Raw genomic sequence first — 23,830 nt, forward strand, 5'->3', positions numbered from 1 at the left:
ATTATGACCCTGCCACGTGACATTTAGTCCTCCACGGTCCACTGTGGCGGCATCTGTGTTGTCAGAATAAGGAGCCCCAGCCGGGTGGTGGTGGCGCACGCCTTTAATCCCAGCACTTGGGAGGCAGAGGCAGGTGGATCTCTGTGAGTTCAAGACTAGCCTGGTCTACAAGAGCTAGTTCCAGGACAGGCTCCAAAACCACAGAGAAACCCTATCTCGAAAAAAAAAAAAAAAAAAAAAAAGAATAAGGAGCCCCATCACTTTTGAGTGTGGGTTTTTTTTTTTAAATTGATGTTCTTTTTTGTTGTTGTTGTTTGGTTTGGGTTTTTGTTTGTTTGTTTGTTTGTTTGTTTGTTTTTCCAGACAGGGTTTCTCTGTGACAGGGCTCTAGTTCTGGCTGTCCTGGAACTCGCTTTGTAGAACAGGCTGGCCTCAGACTCAGAAAGATCCACCCTCCTCTGCCTCCCAAGTGCTGGGATTAAAGACATGCGCCACCACCGCTCCAGTTACTTCTGTTGTTTTCTGATACAAGATCTCACTAAGGAGTCTGGCTGGCCAGGAACTTCTTGTATAGACCAGACTGTCTTCCAACTCACAGAGATCCTCCTGCCTCTGCTCTGTCTCCTGAGTGCTAGGATTAAAGGTATATATCACAATGCCTGGCCTTTTGGTTTTTTTTTTTTTTAAATATTTATTATGTATACAATGTTCTGTCTGTGTGTATGCCTGCAGGCCAGAAGAGGGCACCCGACCTCATTTAAGATGGTTATGAGCCACCATGTGGTTGCTGGGAATTGAACTCAGGACCTTTGGAAGAGCAGGCAATGCTCTTAACCGCTGAGCCATCTCTCCAGCCCTTGGTTTTTTGTTTTTTTGGTTTTTTTTTGAGACATGGTTTTGCTTTGACATAGGTACTTGAATTTAAGATAATCCTCCTGCCTCAACCTCCTCAATGCTAAGACTGCTGGTGTTTGCCATCAATGCCAACGTTATGGCAGGGTTTAATTGAACCACTTGTCTTCAGTGGCTAGTCAGATTGCCCCACACACATACATACCGCTTTTGGTGCTAAGGATTAAACCTAAGGCCTTGTGCATGTCACTCGGCAAATGCTTAACCACCATACTACACCCACAGCTCTTAGGTTTTGGGGTGTTTGGTTTTTTTTTTTTTTAGTTTTTAGTCTTACAAATATGAGTATTTTGCCTACATGTGTGTCTGTACACCACATGCATGACTGATGCCATAGGGGCCAGAGAAGGCTTTGGATCCCCTGGAACTAGAGTGAGAGCAGTTATAAGCTATTGTGTCAGTGCTCAGAACCCCGGTCCTCTGGAAGAAGAGTCCTTCCAACTGCTGAGCCGTTTCTCCAGCCCCTTTTTCGTTGTTTTGTTTTGTTTGAAATGGCCTCACTATGTGGCCCACACTGGCCTCAAATACAGTTCTGATTCTGCTTCCCTAGTGCTGGAATAACAGGTGTGTGCCATCATGGCCAGATCAGACCTGCTTCAGCCCACTTCACTTTTGTTGTTTTGGGTTTTTTGTTTGTTTGTTTGTTTTGTTTTTGTTTTTTCCAAAACAGGGTTTCTCTGTGTAGCCCTGCTGTCCTGGAACTCAGAGATCTGCCTGCGTCTGCCTCCCCAGTGCTGGGATTAAAGGTGGGCTACTTTTACTGTTTCTGAGACAGGATCTCATTTTGCAGCCCTGGCTGGCCTGGAACCTGTGTAGACCAGGCTGGCTTCCAACCCAAAGAGATCTGCCTACCTCTGCCTCCCCAGTGCTGGGATTAGTGGAGTGTACTGTGAAGCCTGGATTTCACTTCTTATATGTAGCTGCTGAATTAAGGCTTGCAATGGTCACAGGGAATTGATAGTAAAGTAGAATTGTTTTGCTCTATTTTAATTTTTACTGTGATAAAATATAGAAGTTGCCATTGTAGTCATTTTGGTCACAGTTCAGTGGCATTAAAGGTCACGCACACTGTGGTCATTGCTACAGCTTCATCTCCCAGCTGAACCTTTGGTGCGGTCACACCAGTTCCCAGGTACTGACCTCACCACTTGCTCTTTATTCGCCTGAGGGAGCAACTGCTTAGGCATAGAGACTGAGAGGGCAGCTCTTAGGAGTTGTGTTTCCCCTTTAATCGTGTGAGTCCTAAAGGCAATTCATCAGGCTTGGGGGCAAGTGCCCTTACCCAGCAAGCCATCCCACCTACCCCAGACTTTGGTTTATATCCCTTCTCAAACAACAGTGGCAATGGCCTTGAGCTTGCTGGAAATGACACTGCGGGTGAAGGCTGTGCGGTGACAGAATACACCGTACAGACAAAGTTTGAGTGTGGAGTTTATTGAGAGGAGAGGAGGGGGAGGAGGGAAGAGAGAAAAAGGGGAGGGGGCAGAGAAGAGAGTGGGCGGAGCTTGTCTCTTAAAAGGACAGGGTACTTACTGTCTGTTACGCAGGCACTGTGCCAGGGTGTGCCTGGATCCTAATTTTCCTCCCTTCTTTATCTTGGGCTGGAGAGATTGAGTTCCTGAGTTCAATTCCCAGCTCACAGGAACTCTGGAAGAGGAGCCAGTGCTCTTAATATCTGAGCCATCTCTCTAGCCCCGTGACAGATGGTTTTGCACAATGAAAAGTATCTTTTTTATGTCTATAGTTAGAACGCCACCAAAAAGATTTTAAAATCTTTATCTTGGGCTGGAGAGATTGCTCAGAGGTTAAGAGCACTGGCTGCTCTTCCAGAGGTTCTTTTTTTTTTTTTTTGGTTTTTTGGAGACAGGGTTTCTCAGTGGTTTTGGAGCCTGTCCTGGAACTAGCTCTTGTAGACCAGGCTGGTCTCGAACTCACAGAGATCGGCCTGCCTCTGCCTCCTGAGTGCTGGGATTAAAGGCGTGCGCCACCACCAGATTCTAAGTTCACTTCCCAGCAACCACATGGTAACTCACAACCATCTGTAATGAGGTCTGGTGCCCTCTTCTGACCTGAAGGTAGAGCACTGTATACTAATAAATAAATCTTAAAAAAAGAAAAAAAAATCTTGATCCTTGGAGTTATGCTAGTGGCAGTGCTCGGCCAGAGCCAGATTAGTGGCTGGTCGGAATCTTGTTGGTTTATGCCGAGACTCTGGACCCTACAGTAGCAGCAGCATAATGCAAGAAAGAACTCTGGAATTTGCCTTATTCTTTTAAAGATTTCAAGTCACCTGCCTTTATCATCACGTAAGCCTTTTATCCTCAGACCTTTATAACTTGCATGTACACACCTTAATAACGTGCATTTGCCTCCCTGAAAACACCTTCTATTTAAACACGGTCGGACGCTATGCTGAAGTCTGTTTGTGAGGCTGTCCCCTTTAAACTGGCAAACCTCCCAGCTGTCAAACTGCATCAGGATAAAATTTTACTTGAGTTATTGATTTTAAAATGACAGAGAAGTTACTGGATTGGCTACCCAGACAGTCACCCACCCCAGGGTCCGCCATGGTCATTAGGGCAACATCTATCTTAAGGCTGACAGCATGGGGCCTGATAGGCTCAGAAGGTCCTGTGGTTTAGGAGTTTGTAGGATTCCTCAGTGTCCTGTTGTCCATGGTCTGAAGAGATTTGCAGTAGTTTAGATGAAAGGCAGTGTATCCCCATGGTTAGCACTTTTGCGTGAAGCGAGTTACAGACGATTCATCTTCTTTGGAGGAAGCAGGGGTTGCTGCCAGGAGCCAACCTGTCTCTCTGTTACAGAAAGCCTTTTTAATTAAACATTTAAATGCCCTATTCCCCAGATCCCTGAGCATTTGTGGGCTGTCTATTGGGTATATATGAGTTATGACTATCTGGGATCTTCCTGGAGAGCTGGGTCCAAGCTGAGAGGTTGTGGAGGAATGTTTTACCCAGAGTCCTCCACCTTGACTGTAACTCGTTTTAACTTAGCAGGTCAGATTTTTACTTGTTTTTTAAATTTAATTTATTTATAATTTATTTATTTTACAGATATCATTATAGATGGGTGTGAGCCATCATGTGGTTGCTGGGAATTGAACTCAGGACCTCCGGAACAGCAGTCAGTTCTCTTAACCTCTGAGCCATCTCTCCAGCCCTAGATTTTTACTTGTGAAGGACAAAGAAGAAAACAGTTTTTGCAATAGAAGCTTAACAGTAAAACAGACAACAGTGAAGAACAGCTTACAGGAAAGGCTGTCGGTTAGCTCTTGTTCGTCTGAAGTAGATCTTCATAGCCTTAAATTTTTATCATTATATAGAAACATATTTTAAAGCAGAGTTCAATCACATAGACAGTATGTTGTAACAGATCTAACCACATATCTATCATCTGAAAGTACATACCCATTTAAAACATTTGAGACATTGCTTCCTTAGTTCAGAAGGAAATGCAATGAACAGAGCTCACTGGGATTAAGAGGCCACTAAGGCTGTTTAAAGCACTTTTCTAAACTGTAGCTAATGTGCGCATACAGCAGCTGAATTTAAGTTGCCGACACACACAAACACACACAAAGGTAAAGTTAGTTTAAAAGTCGTATGACTAGTGGTGGTGAGGCAGCTTGGCTTTCCACTTCTGATTCCCACGTTGTTAGGAGAGCTGTTACAGGTGGGGAGGATCCCTGGGTAATAAAAACCTCAGCCATGCCACGGTGGCAGTGGGAGGGACACGTGGACAACAATGACACGTGATGTGGGTGCATGAGGCTTGGCTGTACTGGCCTTCCAGGATTCAGACAATTCTCCTTAGGGTAGCCTGGACTGCCAAGCCTACACTAAGATTTCTCCCTAGAGGCTGACGGTGCTTGAACAGTGGGCAGCCAGTCTGCAGGGGAAGGAGACCAGCCCAGGCTCAGCCCCCCCACAGTGGAAACGGAAAAGACAGTTTGGTTATATGACATCTTCAGAGCTACATGTTGGAATGTTCTTTTCATTGTCTTCACCCTGGCTCTCCCAGATCCCAAGCATAGCTCCTCTGTAGGATGAGAACTGGAAGCCACAGTGTAGGGATCCTAGCCATAAGAATCACTGGCGTGAATGTGTGTGTGTGTTAGGAGCAATTGACCCCTGAGCTCAGGATACCCGGCTAGATCCTCTCCCCCACCCTGCCCTATCCTCCAGAATACTTGGGGACAGAGTCCTCTTGGCATTAGGCTACCAGCTCCACACCCCAACCACACCCCAGAGAGCTAGGGTCTGGAGTGGTATGCACCTAGGTGGAAGAGGGCTACCCACAGTCCCCTTCCAGAAGGCCAGAAGGCCTTGTGACCAGGGAGGGGATTGTCAGCTCCCTGGAGACCTAACCCCTCCTCCAGTCTCCTACCTGGGGATAGAGATAAGGCTCTGGGGTCAAAGGCTAGAAGAGGGATCGATCAGGGAGGGTCGGAGCAGGGAAGCTCAAACCTACCCCAAACATCCTGTGCTTAGGCCTAGAACTCACGACAGGGCCTCAACCTCCTCCAGACCCCAAAGACTGGCCAGGTGTTGGCTAGGACCAAGGTCACATCTTCTCTTCCTGTTTGTCTGGGTTGGGGCTTTAGCCATTTCCTGGGGATTTTCCCCTAAGGGCTGGAGGTGGGGAAGGTGGGGAATGTGACTCAGCAAGCCCTTTCGCCTTTCAGGTATCTCCCTTTACAACCCGTGCTGGGCAGAGAGGCCACAGCCCAGAATACGAGAACACCACCCCCACCCCCACTCAGGCCGCAAGATTTGGGATTTGTCTAAGCTGCTTGAGCTGAGAGGCAGCTGAGGAAGGGTGGAGGTAGGCCTAAGAGCTCTCCTGAAAACGTTAAATAGAACACCCATGTTTGACTTGGTAACACGTCTGCAGCTCTGCCTGCCCCTGGTCTCCTAGCTTGACCTCCATAGGCAAGGCAAGGAGGGAGTGATCTGGGCTCTTCAGGGAGCAGAGAAGGCTCTGCGTGGCAGTTCTGGGTGTGACAGGCAGGAGAGGGGATGCTCAGGCACCCACCTAAGGAAAGGGACCCACTCTGCTCCAGCCCCAGGAGGCAGCAGCTCCTTGCCCCCTTGGCTTTCGGGGAGGATCTGCCACTGGAATGGTTAACCCGGCAGCCAATCACAGGGCCGTGCAGGAAATACCTGGGAGAAGTCCTGGTGCTAGGGCAAGTTGAGCCCAGCCCCAGTCTGGTATCAGGCAGCCCCAGCCGTCTACTACCAGCTCAGACGCCAGCGGTCTTCACACAGCATCACAGCAAGGAGCACTTTGGGGGCCGGAGGCATGGGGTTCCCAGCCCGGCTCACACAGGGGCTCCTGTTGGCCATGCTGCTGGTCACGGCACCAGCGGTCCAGCACAGTAGCCTGCTAAGCCTGCTCATCTCCGGTCAGGGCGCTCTGGATCGGCAGCAACTGGACCGCCTGTTAAATACGCTGGCGGTCCGTGTGCACTGCACCAACGGGCCGTGTGGAAAGGTAACAGCTCCACCCGACGGGTCCCCCAGCACCGGCCCCTTCCTGCCCGCTCCACCCTGTGGCAGGCAGCAAAGGGACCTGGGCAAACTCCAGGAGGCGGGTCTGGAGGCTGGTGTTTGAACCTACTTGCAGGCTGGAGCCGAGCCTCCTCTCCTCAACTGGGGGCTTATGCAGGCCTGGCCTCCATCTTGGGACACACAATTTCCCACGGTGACTTCAGGACCATCCACCCTCCCCTCTTCAGGAGGGGGAATAACTACTGGGGACCCATCTGTGTAGGCTAACCATACAAAGGGCCAAACAGGACATAAGATAGCTGATAGAATCTATTCCCCGCCTGTGCCTGGTGGACCTGATTCAACACAGATCCTCTTTATCTGTCTGCCCATAGTGCCTATCTGCTGAGGAGGTCTTGACCCTAGGCAAACCTGACAAGCCAGGGCTTGCCCCAGAACCGGTCCTGGAGTCCAGATACATTAGCCTCCTTAGTGCTGCCGCTGCCCTCTACCTTAACAACCCAGAAGAAACATGTAAGGACATCCAAGATGGCCTCTTGGCCTCCCACGTGGACCATTACCTGACCCTACTGGAGAGTCCGGAGGCCATGACCTTGGGTCTGAGTCAGCTACTGCAGAAGATTGAGGCCCCTGTTGCCAACCAACCCACCAGGGAGGAGGTGAGGGCTCAGGGGTTTGCTGGGGGTAATGAGAAGGACCAGCGTGTCATGGAAGGGAGGCTGCTCCTGCAGGGGAAATGGCCCATGTGAAGCCCTTGGCGTCTGACTTACTACTTGGGAAGCTGAAGTGTATTGGGCATGAGAATTGGGTGTTCGCTGTTGAGTGGAATAGGGACATCAGGAGTCTGGGGAACCCTTTGGTGGTCAGAAAAGCTCTGGAAAGAGGAGGTCAAAGGCCAGAGTGAAGGCGGAAACTAGCTGGGACAGGGCTAGGCGGTGGCATAAGGAGGGGCTGTGGCCGGCTGATGTCCGAGAAGTAATCCGAAGAGTCTGGGATTGATGGGAGACTCTTCCAGGGGCCTGTGGTAGGATGGATCCGGAAGCTGAGGCCATTAGAGCTGAGACCACTCTCTTTTCCAGCCCTGTGTAGATGTTCCCCAACTGCTGGAGGAGGCTGAGGAAGTAGGAGCTTCCAGAAGCCCCGGCCTGGTCCTGACTGCTTTGCTGGACCATGTCATTAATGGGTCCTGCTTCCAAGGCCTGCCTAGCCCTCAGTATTTTGTGGACTTTGTGTTCCGGCAGCACAATAGCGAGGCTCCCAATATCACACTGGCTGGTGAGGCCTAGGCTGAGATTCTCAGCCTCTACTCCTGGGGGAGGGAGGGGACAAGGCTGGCGCCCACAGACTATTCACTGACTGTTCTTCCTGCCAGAACTGGAGGCTTTGATGCATCAACTTGGGGTGGGTGGAGAGGACCACAGTGACCATGATGACCACAGTCATCTGGACAGGGCAGCGAATCACCAAGACTCTGAGCCCCTCGCTACCCACAACAGCAGCTCCAGCGTGTGGGACACGGTGAGCCACTCTTTCTGTTCTGGAGAAAGATGGGTTTCCATGGGTCTGCCGAGACACCTGACCCCCTTGCTTCTCCCCCTGCCCCCAGATGTGCCTGAGTGCCAAAGATGTGATGGCTGTGTATGGGCTGTCTGAAGAGACTGGGGTGAGCCCTCAGGCCTGGGCCCAGCTCAGCCCTGCCTTGGTCCAGCAGCAGCTAAGTGGGGCCTGCAGCTCCCATTCCACCGTCCAAATTCAGGATCAGCTCAGCCAAACAGAGAGTGAGTGCCTGCCCCAAGGTGTGCCTGGCTGGCCCAGTCCCTGGGTGCTGGCCTCATGTCATTGGTCTCCATGGGGGCTCTGAGGAAGGAGAAGCCAGTGCGGGCGGGAAGAATACTGGATTTGGGGGCAAGAGGGCCAGTGTAAATGGACACCTGCCCCCACCTGACAGCCCACGGGCCTGTTGAGCACCTGCTCACTCCTGGGCTGGCCTTGGATGACTCTTGAGGAAGCTGGGGGCTTTCAGTGTCGTTTCGCCCACAGGGTATCTGTATGGCTCTCTGGCAACCCTGATCATCTGCCTCTGTGCCGTGTTTGGCCTTCTGCTCCTGACTTGTACCAAATGCAGCACCGCCACGCACTACATCATGCAGACCTTCCTAAGCTTGGCTGTGGGCGCACTCACCGGCGACGCCCTTCTGCACCTGACGCCCAAGGTCAGCCCTCACTCAACGGGATCCTCACCCCCTTTCCTGCCTTTTTCTAGCCCCAGACCCTCGTGGCCCTGAAGTCCCCAGTCAGTAGTCCCTTCCTCCCCAGGTGCTGGGACTGCACACACACAGTGGGGAAGACCACTCCCATGAGGAGGTGGGCGTTGGTGCGCAGGCCACCTGGCGCCTGCTGGCGGTACTCGGAGGCCTTTACATCTTCTTCCTGTTTGAGAGCTTCTTCAACCTCCTGTTGCCCAGGGACCAGGTCAGGCTCTAGTGAAGCAGGAGGTGGGATGGGTAAGGGCTTGACAGGCTCTGAACAGTTTTTCCACAGGATCGTGAGAAGGATGGGCCTTTCAGCCACGGTGGACACAGCCATGGCGTGTCGATGCAGCTGGCACCCAGCGACCTCCGGCAGTCCAAACAGCCCCACGAGACCTCCCGCTCAGATCTGGTAAGTGGCGATCGCGTCCTACCCCACATGGAACCCTTTAGTTATCTACTTGAGCCCGGGTTCATTCTTGCTCACCCCAGGTAACAGAGGAGAGCCCAGAACTCCTGAACCCGGAGTCCCAGAAACTGAAATCAGGTGAGCCCCAAGGGAGATCCTGGAGGGCTGTGGATCTGGGGTTTGCCCGTAGGCAGAACTGCAGGACCTGGCCTACAGGACCCACACCTGACACCTAGCGTGCCTTGCCCACAGAACTGAGGATGCTGCCCTATCTGATCACGCTGGGTGATGCGGTGCACAACTTCGCTGATGGGCTTGCTGTGGGCGCAGCCTTTGCATCCTCGTGGAAGACTGGGCTGGCCACCTCTTTGGCGGTGTTCTGCCATGAGCTGCCCCACGAACTGGGTGAGCGGTGGGGTGTGGCTTGAATGGGCGGGGCTTAGTGGGAGTGATCTATTCTAGAGATGAGCGCGGCCATCCATCCGAGAAGGAACAAGGCTTCTGGAAGGGAGCTCCGGTCATAGGTGGGCGTGGCTAGAGGTAGGATGGGTTGCCGGGAGGTGGAAGGGGGACTGGACTGGCCTTTGAATGGGTGTGTCTGTCTGCGATGTGGGAGTAACTGGTAGGCGGTACGTGACGTGTGAGGGGGCAGAGCTTTTACTACGACTTGTTCTGTTCTAGGGGACTTTGCTGCTCTGCTGCACGCTGGACTGACGGTGAAGCATGCGCTTTTGCTGAACCTGGCCTCGGCGCTCACAGCATTCATTGGCCTCTACGTGGCTCTAGCCGTCGGAGTAGGGGAGGAGGGCGAGGCTTGGATTCTGGCGGTAGCCACGGGCCTCTTCCTTTACGTGGCGCTTTGTGACATGGTTAGGGCGGTGGAGAGTCTATGCCGGGGTGGGAAACTAAGGGGGGGGGGCGTTCACCCAACCGGCTACTGAACTGGGGTTCAATTTCTCCTCAGCTCCCAGCCATGATGAACGTGCAGGACCGGCGGCCCTGGCTTCTTTTCCTGCTGCACAATGTGGGCCTGCTGGGCGGCTGGACCGTCCTGCTGCTTCTGTCATTGTACGAAGACAACATCACTTTCTGACAGCTCTATCCGTTCCCAGTCCTCGTCCCTGTCTCTCGCTTCACCTTTTTGAGTCATCTAATTTTTGGATCCACTGGGTAACCAGAGGATCGAGGCCTCATTTCTCTGCTCTGACTTCAATAAAGACTTCTTGTTCATGAAAAACAAATACTCTTTCTTTGTAGAGCCTCCTGGTGAAAGCTGTAGGGCGGGGCACGGCCCCCTTCCTCGGCCTGCCTAGTATTTTGTTTTGATTTGTTTTTTTTTGAGACGAGTTTCTCAAAGTATTTTTATTACTATGGACAGCCAGTCAGTTTATCTTTCCTTTCTTTCGTTTTTTCCCCCCCGTTTTGTTTTTTGTTTTGTTTTTTTGAGATAGAATTTTTCTGAGTAGCTTTGGAGCCTGGAACTCACTCTGTAGACCAGGCAGGCCTCAAACTCACAGAAATCCATCTGATTCTGCCTCTCAAGTGCTGGGATTAAAGGCATGCACAACCACTACCCAGATTTTTCTTTTCTATAATTAAGCCTGGGGAATGGTCAGTGTTCTCCAGGATCAGGTGAGTCCCTGTCTCCAGTCAAAACTAACATCACCATCACATATATGAGGGTTCATTTCTGTCATGAACACAAGCCTAGCGGTGTTGTTTTTTTTTTTTTTTTTTTTTTTTTTTGGCAAAGAACAATTTTGTTAAGAAAATGATGACACACAAGTCTGAATTTTCAAGGGAGCAGAGATCTTTGTTCTTGAAGCTTTGGATTCCATTCACATGCTCCTCATTCTTTCTTCAGACCTCATTCCAGCCGAGTAAGACGTGCTTAACTTCCCTGGCAAGGCTGATTCCTCGGCTCTAGGCCAGACAGCAGAGCTCTGAACCAAGTATGCTACTGCCAGCCTAGTGGTGTTCTAACCGAAGGACCACCTGCAGATATGGGGCTACTCCACAGCCCTTGGAACAACTGGCTACCTCAGATCCCGTTGCATTAGTCTTCGGAGGCTGACATAAAATTCTACCTTAGACTAGGTGCCTGAAACAACTGAAATTTATTCACTCATTTCTGGACATCAGAAGACCAAAAGCAAGTTATGACCAGGCATAAGAAATGAGTCTGGGTTCTCAAGAAAGTCACCACACAACCCGCAGCATTCCAACAAGACCAAAAGATTTACCTCTGCACAAGGCTGTGTGGCTGTGCCCCAACAAGCAAGCACGAATGCCCAGTGGCGGGACTGAGGGGTTTTCATAGCTAACAAAGGGTCCAGGGCCTTACTGAATGGCTAGCACTCAAGCTCATATTCCTGTGTGATTGGCTAATACAGATCAGTGCAGGTTCTAGGGAGATAACTAAATTTGAACACACATTTTTTATTTCAAAAAGTGTTGATCCTGGGCTGGAGAGATGGCTCAGTGGTTAAGAGCATTGCCTGCTCTTCCAAAGGTCCTGAGTTCAATTCCCAGCAACCACATGGTGGCTCACAACCATCTGTAAAGAGGTCTGGCGCCCTCTTCTGGCCTTCAGGCATACAGACAGAATATTGTATACATAATAAAAAAAATAAATAAGTAAATATTAAAAAAAAAAGTGTTGATCCTTAGGCCAGGCATGTAGATGAATGCTTTTAATGTCAGCATTCAGGAGACAGGTGGATTTCTGTGAGTTCAGGTCAGCATGATTTAAAATTCAAGTTCCAAGACAGTTGGGGGCTACATAGTGTGACTTTGTGTCCAAAAAATCATTTAAAAAATTAAAATTTGGCCGGGCGGTGGTGGCGCACACCTTTAATCCCAGCACTCGGGAGGCAGAGGCAGGCGGATCTCTGTGAGTTCGAGACCAGCCTGGTCTACAAGAGCTAGTTCCAGGACAGGCTCCAAAACCACAGAGAAACCCTGTCTCGAAAAACCAAAAAAAAAAAAAAATTAAAATTTGGATGTCAGGAGGCAGAGGCAGGTGAGTCTCTGTGAGTTTGAGGCCACCCTGGTCTACAGAGAGAATTCCAGGACAGGCTCCAAAGCTACAGAGAAACCCTGTCTCAAAAAAAAAAATAAAATAAAATTTGGGGGTTGGAGAGGTTAAAAGTATTGGCTGCTCTTCCAGAGGTCCTGAATTCAATTTCCAGCAACCACATGGTGGCTCACAACCATCCATGATGAGATCTGATGCCCTCTTCTGGCCTGCAGGTATACATACCAGCAAAACACTGTATACATAATAAATAAATAATTTTTTTTAATTAAAATTTGGTCAGGCGATGGTGGCGCACGCCTTTAATCCCAGCACTCAGGAGGCAGAGGCAGGCGGATCTCTGTGAGTTAGAGGCCAGCCTGGTCTACAAGAGCTAGTTCCAGGACAGGAACCAAAAACTACGGAGAAACCCTGTCTCGAAAATTAAAAAAATAAAATAAAATTTGGGGCTGGAGAAGTGGCTCAGAGGTTTATATATTTATTATATGAATTTACATATTTATATAATATAAATGTTAGGTATTTATTTTAGGGAGGGTCTCACTGTTCTTGATTGGTTTGTAACTCCATACACACACCAGGGCTTTGGACTCAGCAATCTGCTTGCCTCTGCCTCCTAGTGCTGGAGGTAAAGCTGTGCACACTACAAAGAACTTTGGGTTGTTTGTTTCTTGTTTTTGAGAAAGAGTGGCATGTGGCTTCTTGGGGAGCTATGAGCAAATATCTCCTTACCCCAACGAGGTTACCACAGCAGAGTAAAGAATGACTTTACAAAAATCCAACTTGGTTAATGGGTTTATTGGGGTTACTCACAGAGTTCTATTTATAGAAGGGAAGATGATTCGAAAGCAGCTGGTCACAGAAAAGCTGACGTAGCACCAGGCTCTAGGGAGTCAGATGCAGGCAGATCCCTGAGTTTCAGGCCAGCCTTGTAGCCAGGACAGCCAAGGCTAAACAGAAACGCTGTCTTGAAAAACCAACTAATGAATCAAACAAGACAAAAGTTCACCTGCCTGGGTGACCACATTCACTTTAGCGCTCAGGGTATTGGAAGGTCCACTCTGGGTTTCTCAGGAACCCTTGCACCTTACAAATACTGTTGACTTCCAGAGTCCTAGCAACCTCTCTCCAGAAAGAATGTTTCAATTTGGAGAAATGTTTCAACTGCTTCTAACACAGGTTAACAATGGGTAACCACGTTGGTCTCAAATGTGCACAGTCCTCCTTGAGAGTGCTAGGATTACAAGTGTGAGGTACCATGTGAGAGGTCTTAAAGACTTTTTGTTCTTAAGATTTTATTTTATTTTGTTTTTTTTTTTTTTTCCAGACAGGATTTCTCTGTGTAGCCCCGGCTGTCCTGGTACTCACTTACTCAGTAAACCAGGATGTCCTTGAACTCAGAGATCCACCTGTCTCTGCCTCTCAAGTGTTGGAATTAAAAGCGTGCACCACCATCACCAACTAAGATTTTATTTTTTTAAAGTATGTGTATATGTGCCAGCATGATTGTACGGCTTTAATTCCAGCATTCGGCAGGAAGAAGCAGGCAGATCTCTGTGAATTCGAGGCCAGCCGGGTCTTCACGGAGTTCCAGGACAGCCAAGGCTATATAGCAAGACCCTGACTCAAAAAAACAAACAAGGAAACCAGGCGGTATGGCGCACGTCTTTAATCCCAGCATTTGGGAGGCCTGAGATTTCAAGGTTCTAGATTTAGCTAAGGAGGAAAACCTTGGAAGGAGCGGAGTGGGAACGAGAGGACGTCCGGAACACGCCAACTCTCGACCTGGAGCTTCAGTGATAACCAAGACTGGCCACTAGGGGCCGCTTTTCGAGGGCAGCCGCGGCGCGCAGGCGCACAGGCGCACAGACGAAGTAGTCCGGAACCCTGTTTCTCAACTATCAGGTCGGTCCTCCTAGAAGGCAGGTCCGGGCGAGAAGCGCAGGCGCAGAGACTCGGAACCTGGTGGCTGGGTTTGCGCGCGCGGCCGGATCGAGTCCGCTGCTGTCTCTGTTCCCCCGAGAGTCGGCGACTCCGGCGTGACAGTGGCGGCAACATGTACGCGGTGTATAAGCAGGCACACCCGCCCACCGGGCTGGAGTTTGCCATGTACTGCAACTTCTTCAATAACAGTGAGCGCAACCTCGTGGTGGCCGGCACCTCGCAGCTCTATGTGTACCGCCTGAACCGCGACGCTGAGGTAAGCCGCTTCTCCGGAGCGGAGATGCCGAGGCCATTCCGCAGTCACCTCGGCAGGTTCGCCAGGGCAGGAATCAAGCTTTGCCTACAGTCACTTGTCCCCAGTGCCGGTTCTCCATTACCGTGTTGTTTGGCCTCCTCCTACCATTGCGGGGGTGCTCCTGCCTACGGTCTCCTACTTGGTTTTCTTTCTTTTTTTTTTTTTTTGGCATTTCCAGCAGGTTGTTGCAGACTTTTCATGTGCTTAGAAGTAAGGAAATGGCAGTGAACCAGGCCCTTGCGGGAGATGACCGTTTAGTAAATGAATGCACACAGACTGCCTCAGTGTCTCCGGGAGTTAGACCCGGTGAAGGAGGCTGGGCGCTTCCAAACAAACAGCGCTTCTGAGACTGAGCAAGTTTGTTGGGGGAAGGACAACTTCTCCGTAAAGGAGCAAGGCTGGATGTAGCTAGGGGACCGACTACTGGCAGTAGATATAGAAAGTGGAATAAACCCATCAATAGGTATGATATAGGAGTGCTTTGGTTGCTAGAGTGACAGCAAGTGGTTCAGGAAGCCTTCTTTCAAGAGGCAGTTTCCGTGGGTCTTGGTAATGCAGGCCTTCAGTCTCGGGCAGAAGCACACAGATTTCTGGATGTTCAATCTAAAGTGGTTGCAAGCCAGCCAGGGCTACATAGTGAGAATCTTTCTCAAAACAAAGCAAAGCAAAAACAAGACAAAAATGAAGCCAAAAGTGCAGTTTCTTCCCCCTTTTCCCCCTAAATTTTTAAAATTAGGTTTATTCATTTGAATTTATGTGAGTGTTTCGTCTACATATATGTGTGTGCACCATATACAGACAGGGAGATGCGGTGTCAGTGGGGCAGCAGACCTGGGCAGGGCTGCAGGGAAATCTCAGCTCTGTAGAAATGATTTAAATAGACAAGGAGGTATGAAGAAGTGTGTGTGTGGGGGGGGTAGACAAAGTGGTTTCAAGCAAAACTGTTTCTGTGATAGAGGCTAAGGGGTGGAGGAAGGCAGGGAGAACAGGTGAGAGGTAACAAGGGTGAGACTCCATGCCACACTCTCCAAGAAGGGAATCTTGGCGAAGAAATGATCTTACCCAACTAATGTTTGACACAAGTCCAAGGAGACCATCAGGAAGTGGCGATAGCTATTAGACAAGACTTAATGGTGGCCTGGACCAGTGTAGCCATGAGGTGATGGGAAGCCATCAGGTTCAGGATGGATAGAGGTTCAAGGGGAACAGAGTGATGCCAGCATCTTGTCAGTTTTGTGGGTAATGGGTCTTAGCAGTTATAGGGGTAGTGTTGCTATTCCATGGTGGCCAGAAGTAGGAGCTGGAGTTACAGGTCCTTGTGAGCTGCCTGATAGGAATGCTAAGAACAGAACTCAGGTCGAGAGAGAGCTTTAAAGGTGAGGGAGAAAGCAACTATCTGTACACTGGGAATTAACGGGAGTGTTTGCTTTTATTTGAGGGGGAGCGTTAGACACAGGGACTCTCTGTCTATTAGTTCTGGTTGTCCTGGAACTCACTAAGACCAGGCTGGCCTTGAACTCACAGAGATCCTCCTGCTCGATTAAAGAGGTGCAGTGGTGGTGCACGCCTTTAATCCCAGCACTAGGGAGGCAGAGGCAGGTGGATCCCTAAGGCCAGCCTGGTCAAAGTTTCTGGGCAGGCTCCAGAGCTTGCTGATGGCAGGGGCCAGCCCTGGGTGGACTTTCTGTCCTTCAGATGACTGTGTTCATGGATGAGATAGGGCTACATAGTGTGTGACTTCTTCCTGCTTCCTTTTCCCTTCCAGGCTCTGACCAAGAGTGATGGGGGCACGGGTAAGTATAGGATAGCCATTCTAGCCCTGCACCGGGGCGGGATGTGTGTGCGTGGCCCGGGAACAGGACCCAGGCCTGACTTGTTGACCTCTACCCCAGAGGGGAAGGCCCATAGAGAGAAACTAGAGCTGGTAGCCTCCTTCTCCTTTTTTGGCAACGTCATGTCCATGGCCAGCGTGCAACTTGCAGGTGCCAAACGTGATGCCTTGCTTCTCAGTTTCAAAGATGCTAAGGTGAGCAGTATGAGTCTGCAGGAGGTCCTGGGCCCAGTGGTGTGTTACGGGAGCAGTGCTGGTTGGTGTCTCAGTGTCGTCAGGGTTGGTATTGAATGGGCTATGACCTCCTGCCTTCAGCTGTCAGTGGTGGAGTATGACCCAGGCACCCATGACCTGAAGACCCTGTCTCTCCACTACTTTGAGGAGCCTGAACTTCGGGTAAGCCAAGCCCAGGAGTGGCCCAGGCTAAGCCTAGCAGCTCCCTCTTGCATTTCTCTCCGACTGCCTCAGTGCTTCCCTCAGACTTTCTATAGCCCAACTGATGTCCCCTCTGCCCCCAGGATGGCTTTGTGCAGAATGTGCATACGCCTCGTGTACGGGTGGACCCTGATGGGCGCTGCGCGGCCATGCTCATCTATGGCACGAGGCTGGTAGTTCTGCCTTTCCGCAGAGAAAGCCTGGCTGAAGAGCATGAGGGGCTCATGGGCGAAGGGTGAGTACCAAGCTGGGGTGGCTGTGGTTTTGAGCACCCTAGAGTCCTGAGTTTTCTGCCCTGTCCCTTCCTGCTGACACTTTTGGTCCTTAGACAGAGGTCCAGCTTCCTGCCCAGCTACATCATCGATGTACGGGCTCTGGATGAGAAGCTGCTCAATATCATTGACCTGCAGTTCCTCCATGGCTACTACGAGCCCACCCTGCTTATCCTGTTCGAACCCAACCAGACCTGGCCCGGGTGAGACTGGGACTCTCTGCTGTGGGCCCCCAGATGTCTTGCCCAGGCAGGGCTATGTATAGGGGATGGGGTGACTGGGTCTCTGGCCTTGGGAGTAGTGTGACTGCCTCTGGATGACCTGCCTGCTGCTCTAGGCGGGTGGCCGTGAGGCAGGACACGTGCTCCATTGTGGCTATCTCGCTGAACATCACACAGAAAGTCCATCCGGTCATCTGGTCCCTCACCAGCTTGCCTTTTGACTGTACCCAGGCCTTGGCTGTGCCCAAGCCCATAGGTAAGAGTCTGGCTGTGGTGAATGGCAATGGGTGCGGGGGAGGGGGGCAGCAATGAACTGCTAACAGCAGTGTCTCCCTCCAGGTGGGGTGGTGATCTTCGCTGTTAACTCTCTGTTGTACCTGAACCAGAGTGTTCCCCCGTACGGTGTGGCTCTCAATAGTCTCACCACAGGCACCACTTCTTTCCCATTACGTGAGTGGGGTGTAAATCGGCAAAGTGGGATGGGCCTGGTGGAGAGGGCTGTGTTCAGGGCAAGGCATCCAGTTTGCATGATTGATGTGTACCCCATAGGTACCCAAGAGGGCGTACGGATCACCCTGGACTGCGCGCAGGCAGCCTTCATCTCTTACGATAAGATGGTCATCTCCCTCAAGGGAGGCGAGATGTGAGCCCACAGCCCATGAACCCTGACCTTCGAGATGCCCACATTCTGGTCTTCTCGGTGCCTCTGTGTCCCTTGTCCACTTAATGCCCTTCTTTTACCCACAGTTACGTGCTGACCCTCATCACTGATGGCATGCGTAGTGTCCGAGCGTTTCACTTTGACAAGGCAGCTGCTAGTGTCCTTACCACCAGTGTGAGTAGAGCGGGGTTGGGAGTGTCTGGGTCTAGGTCCCCGGCTGTGCTCTTATTCACACCTCTCTCAGATGGTCACCATGGAGCCGGGATACCTGTTCCTGGGCTCTCGCCTGGGCAACTCCCTCCTCCTCAAGTACACAGAGAAGCTGCAGGAGCCCCTGGCCAGCTCTGTCCGTGAGGCTGCTGACAAGGTAAGTGCCCACCATGTAGGGTCCCCGGGCCTGCTCTTCCGTGACCCCGTGTGGGACAGCCTCAGGGATACTCATTCATTTTATAGGAAGAGCCTCCCTCTAAGAAGAAGCGAGTGGACCCTACAGCAGGCTGGACAGGTGAGAGCATGGACTAGGATGAGCAGGGGAGGGTCAGAGTCCACAGCTGGAGTCAGCTGGGCTCTGTCTGCTGCAGGAGGCAAGACGGTGCCACAGGATGAGGTGGATGAAATTGAAGTGTATGGCAGTGAGGCCCAGTCTGGCACACAGCTGGCCACCTACTCTTTTGAGGTAAGACTAGGGAAGGTAGTGGGTGTCCACCCCTTTACTCTACCTGACCACTGCTGTCTCCACAGGTGTGCGACAGCATGCTCAACATTGGCCCCTGTGCCAATGCTGCTGTGGGCGAGCCTGCCTTCCTCTCTGAAGAGGTACTCAAGGGGCTGGGACTGTAGGCAGAGCCTGGAGGTGGAATGGGAGGTTGTGTCTTTACCCTACTCTGTAGTTTCAGAACAGTCCTGAGCCAGACCTGGAGATTGTGGTTTGCTCCGGCTACGGGAAAAATGGGGCCCTGTCAGTGCTGCAGGTATGTGTAGGTGGGGGTGGGAGACTCCTGGTACAACATGGTTGGCTGAGCCCTCATTCCTACCCCATCTTTATTCTAGAAGAGTATCCGGCCCCAGGTGGTGACAACCTTTGAACTTCCTGGCTGCTATGATATGTGGACGGTCATCGCTCCAGTGCGGAAAGAGGAGGTAGAAACTGGGCTGAGAAGGAGACCCAGAGGGGAGGGAATTGTGCGGCACCTGGGGACGCTGGGCTAGACTGCGGCCCCTGGCTGCTCCTCTCTTGGCCTCACAGGAAGAAACACCCAAAGCAGAGAGCACGGAGCAGGAGCCTGCTGCCCCCAAAGCAGAGGAGGATGGGCGACGACATGGCTTCCTTATTCTTAGCCGGGAAGACTCAACCATGGTAAAAAGGAGAGCCTGGGACTAGGATCAGGGTCCCCTGGGGAAGGGCACCACTCACTACTTTCGCCATAGATCCTACAGACTGGCCAGGAGATCATGGAGCTGGACACCAGTGGCTTTGCCACACAGGGCCCCACGGTCTTTGCCGGAAACATTGGGGACAATCGCTATATTGTCCAAGTCTCACCGCTGGGCATTCGCCTGTTGGAAGGCGGTAGGTGGGCAGGTCTGTGCGCATGGGTCTTGAGGGGGTGTGGGTGTGCTGCCTCACCCTAATGACCTTGTGTCCACAGTGAATCAGCTGCACTTCATCCCTGTGGACCTGGGTGCCCCCATTGTCCAGTGTGCTGTGGCTGATCCGTATGTGGTCATCATGAGTGCTGAGGGTCACGTTACCATGTTCCTACTCAAGAGTGATTCATATGGTGGCCGCCACCACCGCCTGGCACTACACAAGCCTCCACTGCATCATGTAGGCCCCCTATGCTTGCCTAATGCCCTGTCTTCCCACTACCTGCCCCCTGCCCTTGTCTGAATCCTATCCCATTTTCTACAGCAGTCTAAGGTGATTGCGCTCTGCCTGTACCGTGATGTCAGTGGCATGTTTACCACTGAGAGCCGCCTGGGTGGGGCCCGTGATGAACTGGGGGGCCGAAGTAGCTCAGAGGCTGAAGGTCTGGGCTCAGAAACAAGGTGCGTAGGGACTGGTCTGTGAGCTGCTGGTGTCCCCATGGCAGGCTGTGATGCATCTATGTGTTGGTTCCCAGCCCCACAGTGGACGATGAGGAAGAGATGTTATATGGGGACTCCGGCTCCCTCTTCAGTCCCAGCAAAGAGGAGGCCCGCAGGAGCAACCAGCCCCCGGCTGACCGTGACCCTGCACCCTTCAGGGTAGACCCCACCCACTGGTGTCTGCTGGTGCGGGAGAATGGCACCATGGAGGTGGGTCTATCACACACACACATGACAACCACACACAGTAGCCTTGGTTCCCAGTCTTAACCACTGTCCTCTCTCCAGATCTACCAGCTCCCAGACTGGCGGCTGGTGTTCCTAGTTAAGAACTTCCCTGTGGGACAGCGGGTCCTGGTGGACAGTTCTTTTGGACAGCCCACTACACAAGGTGAAGTCCGAAAGGAGGAAGCCACACGCCAGGGGGAGCTGCCTTTGGTCAAGGAGGTGTTGCTGGTTGCCCTGGGAAGCCGGCAGAGCAGGCCCTACCTACTGGTAAGTTCCTTGTCACCTGCCTCCCAAGGCCCTGCCCCATCCTCATGCCCCTCTCCTCCCCTTAGCTGTCTCTGCTTGGCTCCCTCAGGTACACGTGGACCAGGAGTTGCTTATCTATGAAGCCTTCCCCCATGACTCTCAGCTTGGCCAGGGAAATCTCAAAGTTCGCTTCAAGAAGGTGCCATGGTTGAGCATGGGGTAGATTGGAAGGCCAGGCCGACAGGGTCTGGAGGACCCAGCACTTACTGTGGCCTCTGCTAGGTCCCCCACAACATCAACTTCCGTGAGAAGAAGCCGAAGCCATCTAAAAAGAAGACAGAAGGGTGCAGCACCGAGGAGGGACCTGGAGTCCGAGGCCGTGTGGCACGTTTCCGCTACTTCGAGGATATTTATGGCTATTCAGGGGTAGGCAAGCAGCTTGGCAAGGGCCTGGATTGCGGGTGCCACTCACAGTACGCTTAAAGTGCCTGCCTCCAGGTTTTCATCTGTGGACCCTCGCCTCACTGGCTCCTGGTGACTGGCCGTGGGGCTCTGCGTCTGCATCCCATGGGCATCGATGGCCCCATTGACTCCTTTGCTCCATTCCACAATGTGAACTGCCCTCGTGGCTTCCTGTACTTCAACAGACAGGTAACAAGGCCTGGCCTCCAGCTGTGGGAGCAGAAGGCCAAGACAGTAGAAACTGCTGGGGCCAAGGAACTCAACTGTGGCTTAGCGTGGGAAGACTGAGGACAGGACAGCAGGGGTGGACGTGACCAGTGAAGTCCAAGAGCCAGGCTGAACTGACTTTACGTTTCGCTCTGCCTCTCAGTTGCTGTATGGCTTTGTGGCAAGCACATGCTTCTGACCTGTTTAACCCTCTGTGCCGTCCAGATGGTAGCAATGATTAAGGCCCCGATGGCATGTGCTTTCCAGGAGCCAGTAACACAGGACTGCTGGGGAAGGGTGGCCTGGGTCACAGGCATCAGCTCCTTTGCCTAGTTACTGTTGGAGTTACTACTGTTTCCAGTCCCCAGGGTCCTCTGGCCCTGGCCTTCCCGTGCCCTGTGCCATTGTCCACCAACATGAAGTGAGCTTAGACAGTCAGGCTACCAAAGCTTTAGCCTCTCCAGGGCACTTCCCAACACAGCAGTCCGAATATCCCATCACCAGAGCTAGAGAACATCTGGGGAGGCCTAGGTTCATTGGCTCTGGCCTTGTTCACCCCAGATCAAACTGACTTTGCTGCCCACTGCACCCCCAGGGTGAGCTGAGGATCAGCGTCCTGCCTGCCTACCTGTCCTATGATGCTCCGTGGCCTGTCAGGAAGATCCCACTGCGCTGCACAGCCCACTACGTGGCCTACCATGTAGAGTCCAAGGTCTGTCCCTCTCCCACATTCCCCAGGCAACTTCTGAGCCTGGCCTCCGGCATGTGACACCCCCTCCCACCCCAGGTGTATGCTGTGGCCACCAGCACCAACACACCCTGCACTCGCATCCCACGCATGACTGGTGAGGAAAAGGAATTTGAGGCCATTGAGAGAGGTATGCAACACTTGAGGGTAGGGCGGGGCAGAGCTTGGCCCAGTCTACAAGGTGACTCACTTTCCCCATCCCAACAGATGACAGATACATCCACCCCCAGCAAGAAGCCTTCTCCATCCAGCTCATCTCCCCAGTCAGCTGGGAGGCCATTCCCAATGCCAGGTGAGGCTGAACCCACCAGGGGCTGCTGTCTGCTGGCAGCTCAGAGGTGGCAGGTGCTGACAGCCTGGCTTCATGCAGGATTGAGCTAGAGGAATGGGAGCATGTCACGTGCATGAAGACTGTGTCACTACGCAGTGAGGAGACCGTCTCAGGCCTAAAGGGCTATGTGGCTGCTGGGACCTGCCTCATGCAGGGGGAGGAAGTCACCTGCCGTGGGCGGATCCTGATCATGGACGTGATTGAAGTGGTGCCTGAGCCTGGGCAGCCCCTGACCAAGAACAAGTTCAAGGTCCTGTATGAGAAGGAGCAGAAGGGGCCTGTGACCGCGCTATGCCACTGCAATGGCCACCTGGTGTCAGCCATTGGCCAAAAAGTGTGTTATTCCTATCCTTCCCCTCTCTCCTGTCGCAGCTGCTCTGCCTCCACCAGCCGCTCTGCTCACCACCTTCTGCCCCTCAGATCTTCCTGTGGAGCCTGCGGGCCAGCGAGCTGACGGGCATGGCCTTCATTGACACCCAGCTCTACATCCACCAGATGATCAGTGTCAAGAACTTCATCCTGGCCGCAGACGTCATGAAGAGCATCTCACTGCTGCGTTACCAGGAGGAGAGCAAGACGCTGAGCCTGGTGTCCCGGGTACTCACAGGGACAGGTGTGTAGGTGGGCACCAGCCCAGTGCCTGCTCTAATACTGTCCTTGTCGTTCCCCAGGATGCCAAGCCTTTGGAGGTGTACAGCGTGGATTTCATGGTGGACAATGCCCAGCTGGGCTTCTTAGGTGAGTGTGTGGGCCTGTGGGAGGCTATACTAGAGGGGTATGGGTAGCTGAGGCTGACTGTGGGTCTCTCTGTCCATCAGTGTCTGACCGAGACCGCAATCTTATGGTGTACATGTATCTGCCAGAAGGTGAGTGGTTCCTCTCTGACCTCTTCCTGGGCTGGGTACCAGGCAGTGGACAGGTCATGACCTGAGTTCCTGTGCCCAGCCAAAGAGAGTTTTGGGGGCATGCGCCTGCTGCGCCGGGCAGACTTCCATGTGGGTGCCCATGTGAACACATTCTGGAGGACCCCATGCAGAGGTGCTGCAGAGGGACCCAGCAAGAAGTCGGTCGTGTGGGAAAACAAGCATATCACATGGTTTGGTGAGTACTGGGGTAGGGGTGTCTAGGGATGGGAGGGCCAGCCTGGCTCACACAGCATCTCCTCAGCCACCCTGGACGGTGGCATTGGGCTCCTGTTGCCCATGCAAGAGAAGACATACCGGCGGCTGCTGATGCTGCAGAATGCACTGACAACTATGCTACCCCACCATGCCGGCCTCAACCCCCGTGCCTTCCGGTGAGTGTGCCCCTCCCCTGGTCGCTCCCCACACCTCAGAGCTGTGCTCTGACCTCCTCATGTCCACCACCCCAGAATGTTGCACATGGACCGGCGCACCCTACAGAATGCTGTGCGCAACGTCCTTGATGGAGAGCTACTAAACCGCTACCTATACCTTAGCACCATGGAGCGCAGTGAGCTGGCCAAGAAGATTGGTACCACACCCGACATTGTGAGTACCACCCCTCACCCTAGCCCATTTGCCTCACCTGCCCTACCCAACCCCATCTTTACCTCCCTATCATCCCACAGATCCTGGATGACTTGCTGGAAACAGACCGTGTCACCGCTCACTTCTAACCCTGTGATGCCACCCTGCCATTGTACACTTAGCTCTACCCGTTTTGTATAAAACAAAAAGAAAACCATTTCTTTCAGATGAGTGTG

The 23,830-nt window shown here is 52.3% G+C and overlaps 2 protein-coding genes across 3 annotated transcripts; both read left to right on the forward strand.

Moving 5' to 3' along the window:
* Positions 1-4,093: 4,093 nt before the first annotated feature.
* Slc39a4 (solute carrier family 39 member 4) lies at positions 4,094-10,333 on the forward strand. The gene is made up of 12 exons (XM_050144911.1): positions 4,094-6,423; positions 6,815-7,099; positions 7,520-7,715; positions 7,813-7,958; positions 8,047-8,218; positions 8,481-8,653; positions 8,757-8,912; positions 8,982-9,101; positions 9,182-9,236; positions 9,351-9,503; positions 9,780-9,967; positions 10,063-10,333. The coding sequence occupies exons 1-12, from the start codon at positions 6,232-6,234 to the stop codon at positions 10,189-10,191; spliced, it is 1,965 nt and encodes a 654-aa protein (XP_050000868.1). The 5' UTR covers positions 4,094-6,231; the 3' UTR covers positions 10,192-10,333.
* A 3,728-nt stretch (positions 10,334-14,061) lies between these two features.
* Positions 14,062-23,820, forward strand: Cpsf1 (cleavage and polyadenylation specific factor 1). 2 transcript variants are annotated; one of them, XM_050144900.1, is made up of 36 exons: positions 14,062-14,335; positions 16,140-16,167; positions 16,267-16,400; positions 16,521-16,601; positions 16,724-16,875; positions 16,969-17,115; positions 17,250-17,389; positions 17,473-17,583; positions 17,683-17,776; positions 17,881-17,968; positions 18,039-18,161; positions 18,248-18,299; positions 18,376-18,470; positions 18,536-18,610; positions 18,685-18,765; positions 18,845-18,934; positions 19,041-19,151; positions 19,223-19,364; positions 19,444-19,622; positions 19,710-19,843; positions 19,918-20,092; positions 20,171-20,377; positions 20,466-20,555; positions 20,639-20,782; positions 20,855-21,007; positions 21,621-21,737; positions 21,813-21,903; positions 21,981-22,065; positions 22,144-22,438; positions 22,525-22,701; positions 22,776-22,842; positions 22,923-22,970; positions 23,050-23,205; positions 23,272-23,401; positions 23,477-23,615; positions 23,696-23,820. In XM_050144900.1, the coding sequence occupies exons 1-36, from the start codon at positions 14,192-14,194 to the stop codon at positions 23,741-23,743; spliced, it is 4,323 nt and encodes a 1,440-aa protein (XP_050000857.1). In that variant the 5' UTR covers positions 14,062-14,191; the 3' UTR covers positions 23,744-23,820. The 2 variants fall into 2 exon arrangements, with proteins under 2 accessions (XP_050000857.1, XP_050000856.1); XM_050144899.1 differs by having other exon boundaries at positions 14,063-14,335; positions 19,707-19,843.
* The last annotated feature ends 10 nt before the right edge of the window (positions 23,821-23,830 follow it).

Source organism: Alexandromys fortis, unplaced genomic scaffold (genome assembly GCF_014885135.2).
Source record: "Alexandromys fortis isolate MF-2015 unplaced genomic scaffold, M_Fortis_MF-2015_v1.1 scaffold_2_1_26212458, whole genome shotgun sequence".
NCBI classification, from domain to species: domain Eukaryota; kingdom Metazoa; phylum Chordata; class Mammalia; order Rodentia; family Cricetidae; genus Alexandromys; species Alexandromys fortis.

Coding starts and splice junctions, on each gene's coding strand:
- Slc39a4 (XM_050144911.1), top strand. CDS start 6,232: ATGGGGTTCCCAGCCCGGCTCACACAGGGGCTCCTGTTGGCCATGCTG. Junction 8,219..8,480: donor TCAGCTCAGCCAAACAGAGA/GTGAGTGCCTGC, acceptor TTTCGCCCACAG/GGTATCTGTATGGCTCTCTG. Junction 9,504..9,779: donor TGAGCTGCCCCACGAACTGG/GTGAGCGGTGGG, acceptor GTTCTGTTCTAG/GGGACTTTGCTGCTCTGCTG.
- Cpsf1 (XM_050144899.1), top strand. CDS start 14,192: ATGTACGCGGTGTATAAGCAGGCACACCCGCCCACCGGGCTGGAGTTT. Junction 22,439..22,524: donor TGTCAGCCATTGGCCAAAAA/GTGTGTTATTCC, acceptor TCTGCCCCTCAG/ATCTTCCTGTGGAGCCTGCG. Junction 22,971..23,049: donor GTACATGTATCTGCCAGAAG/GTGAGTGGTTCC, acceptor TCCTGTGCCCAG/CCAAAGAGAGTTTTGGGGGC.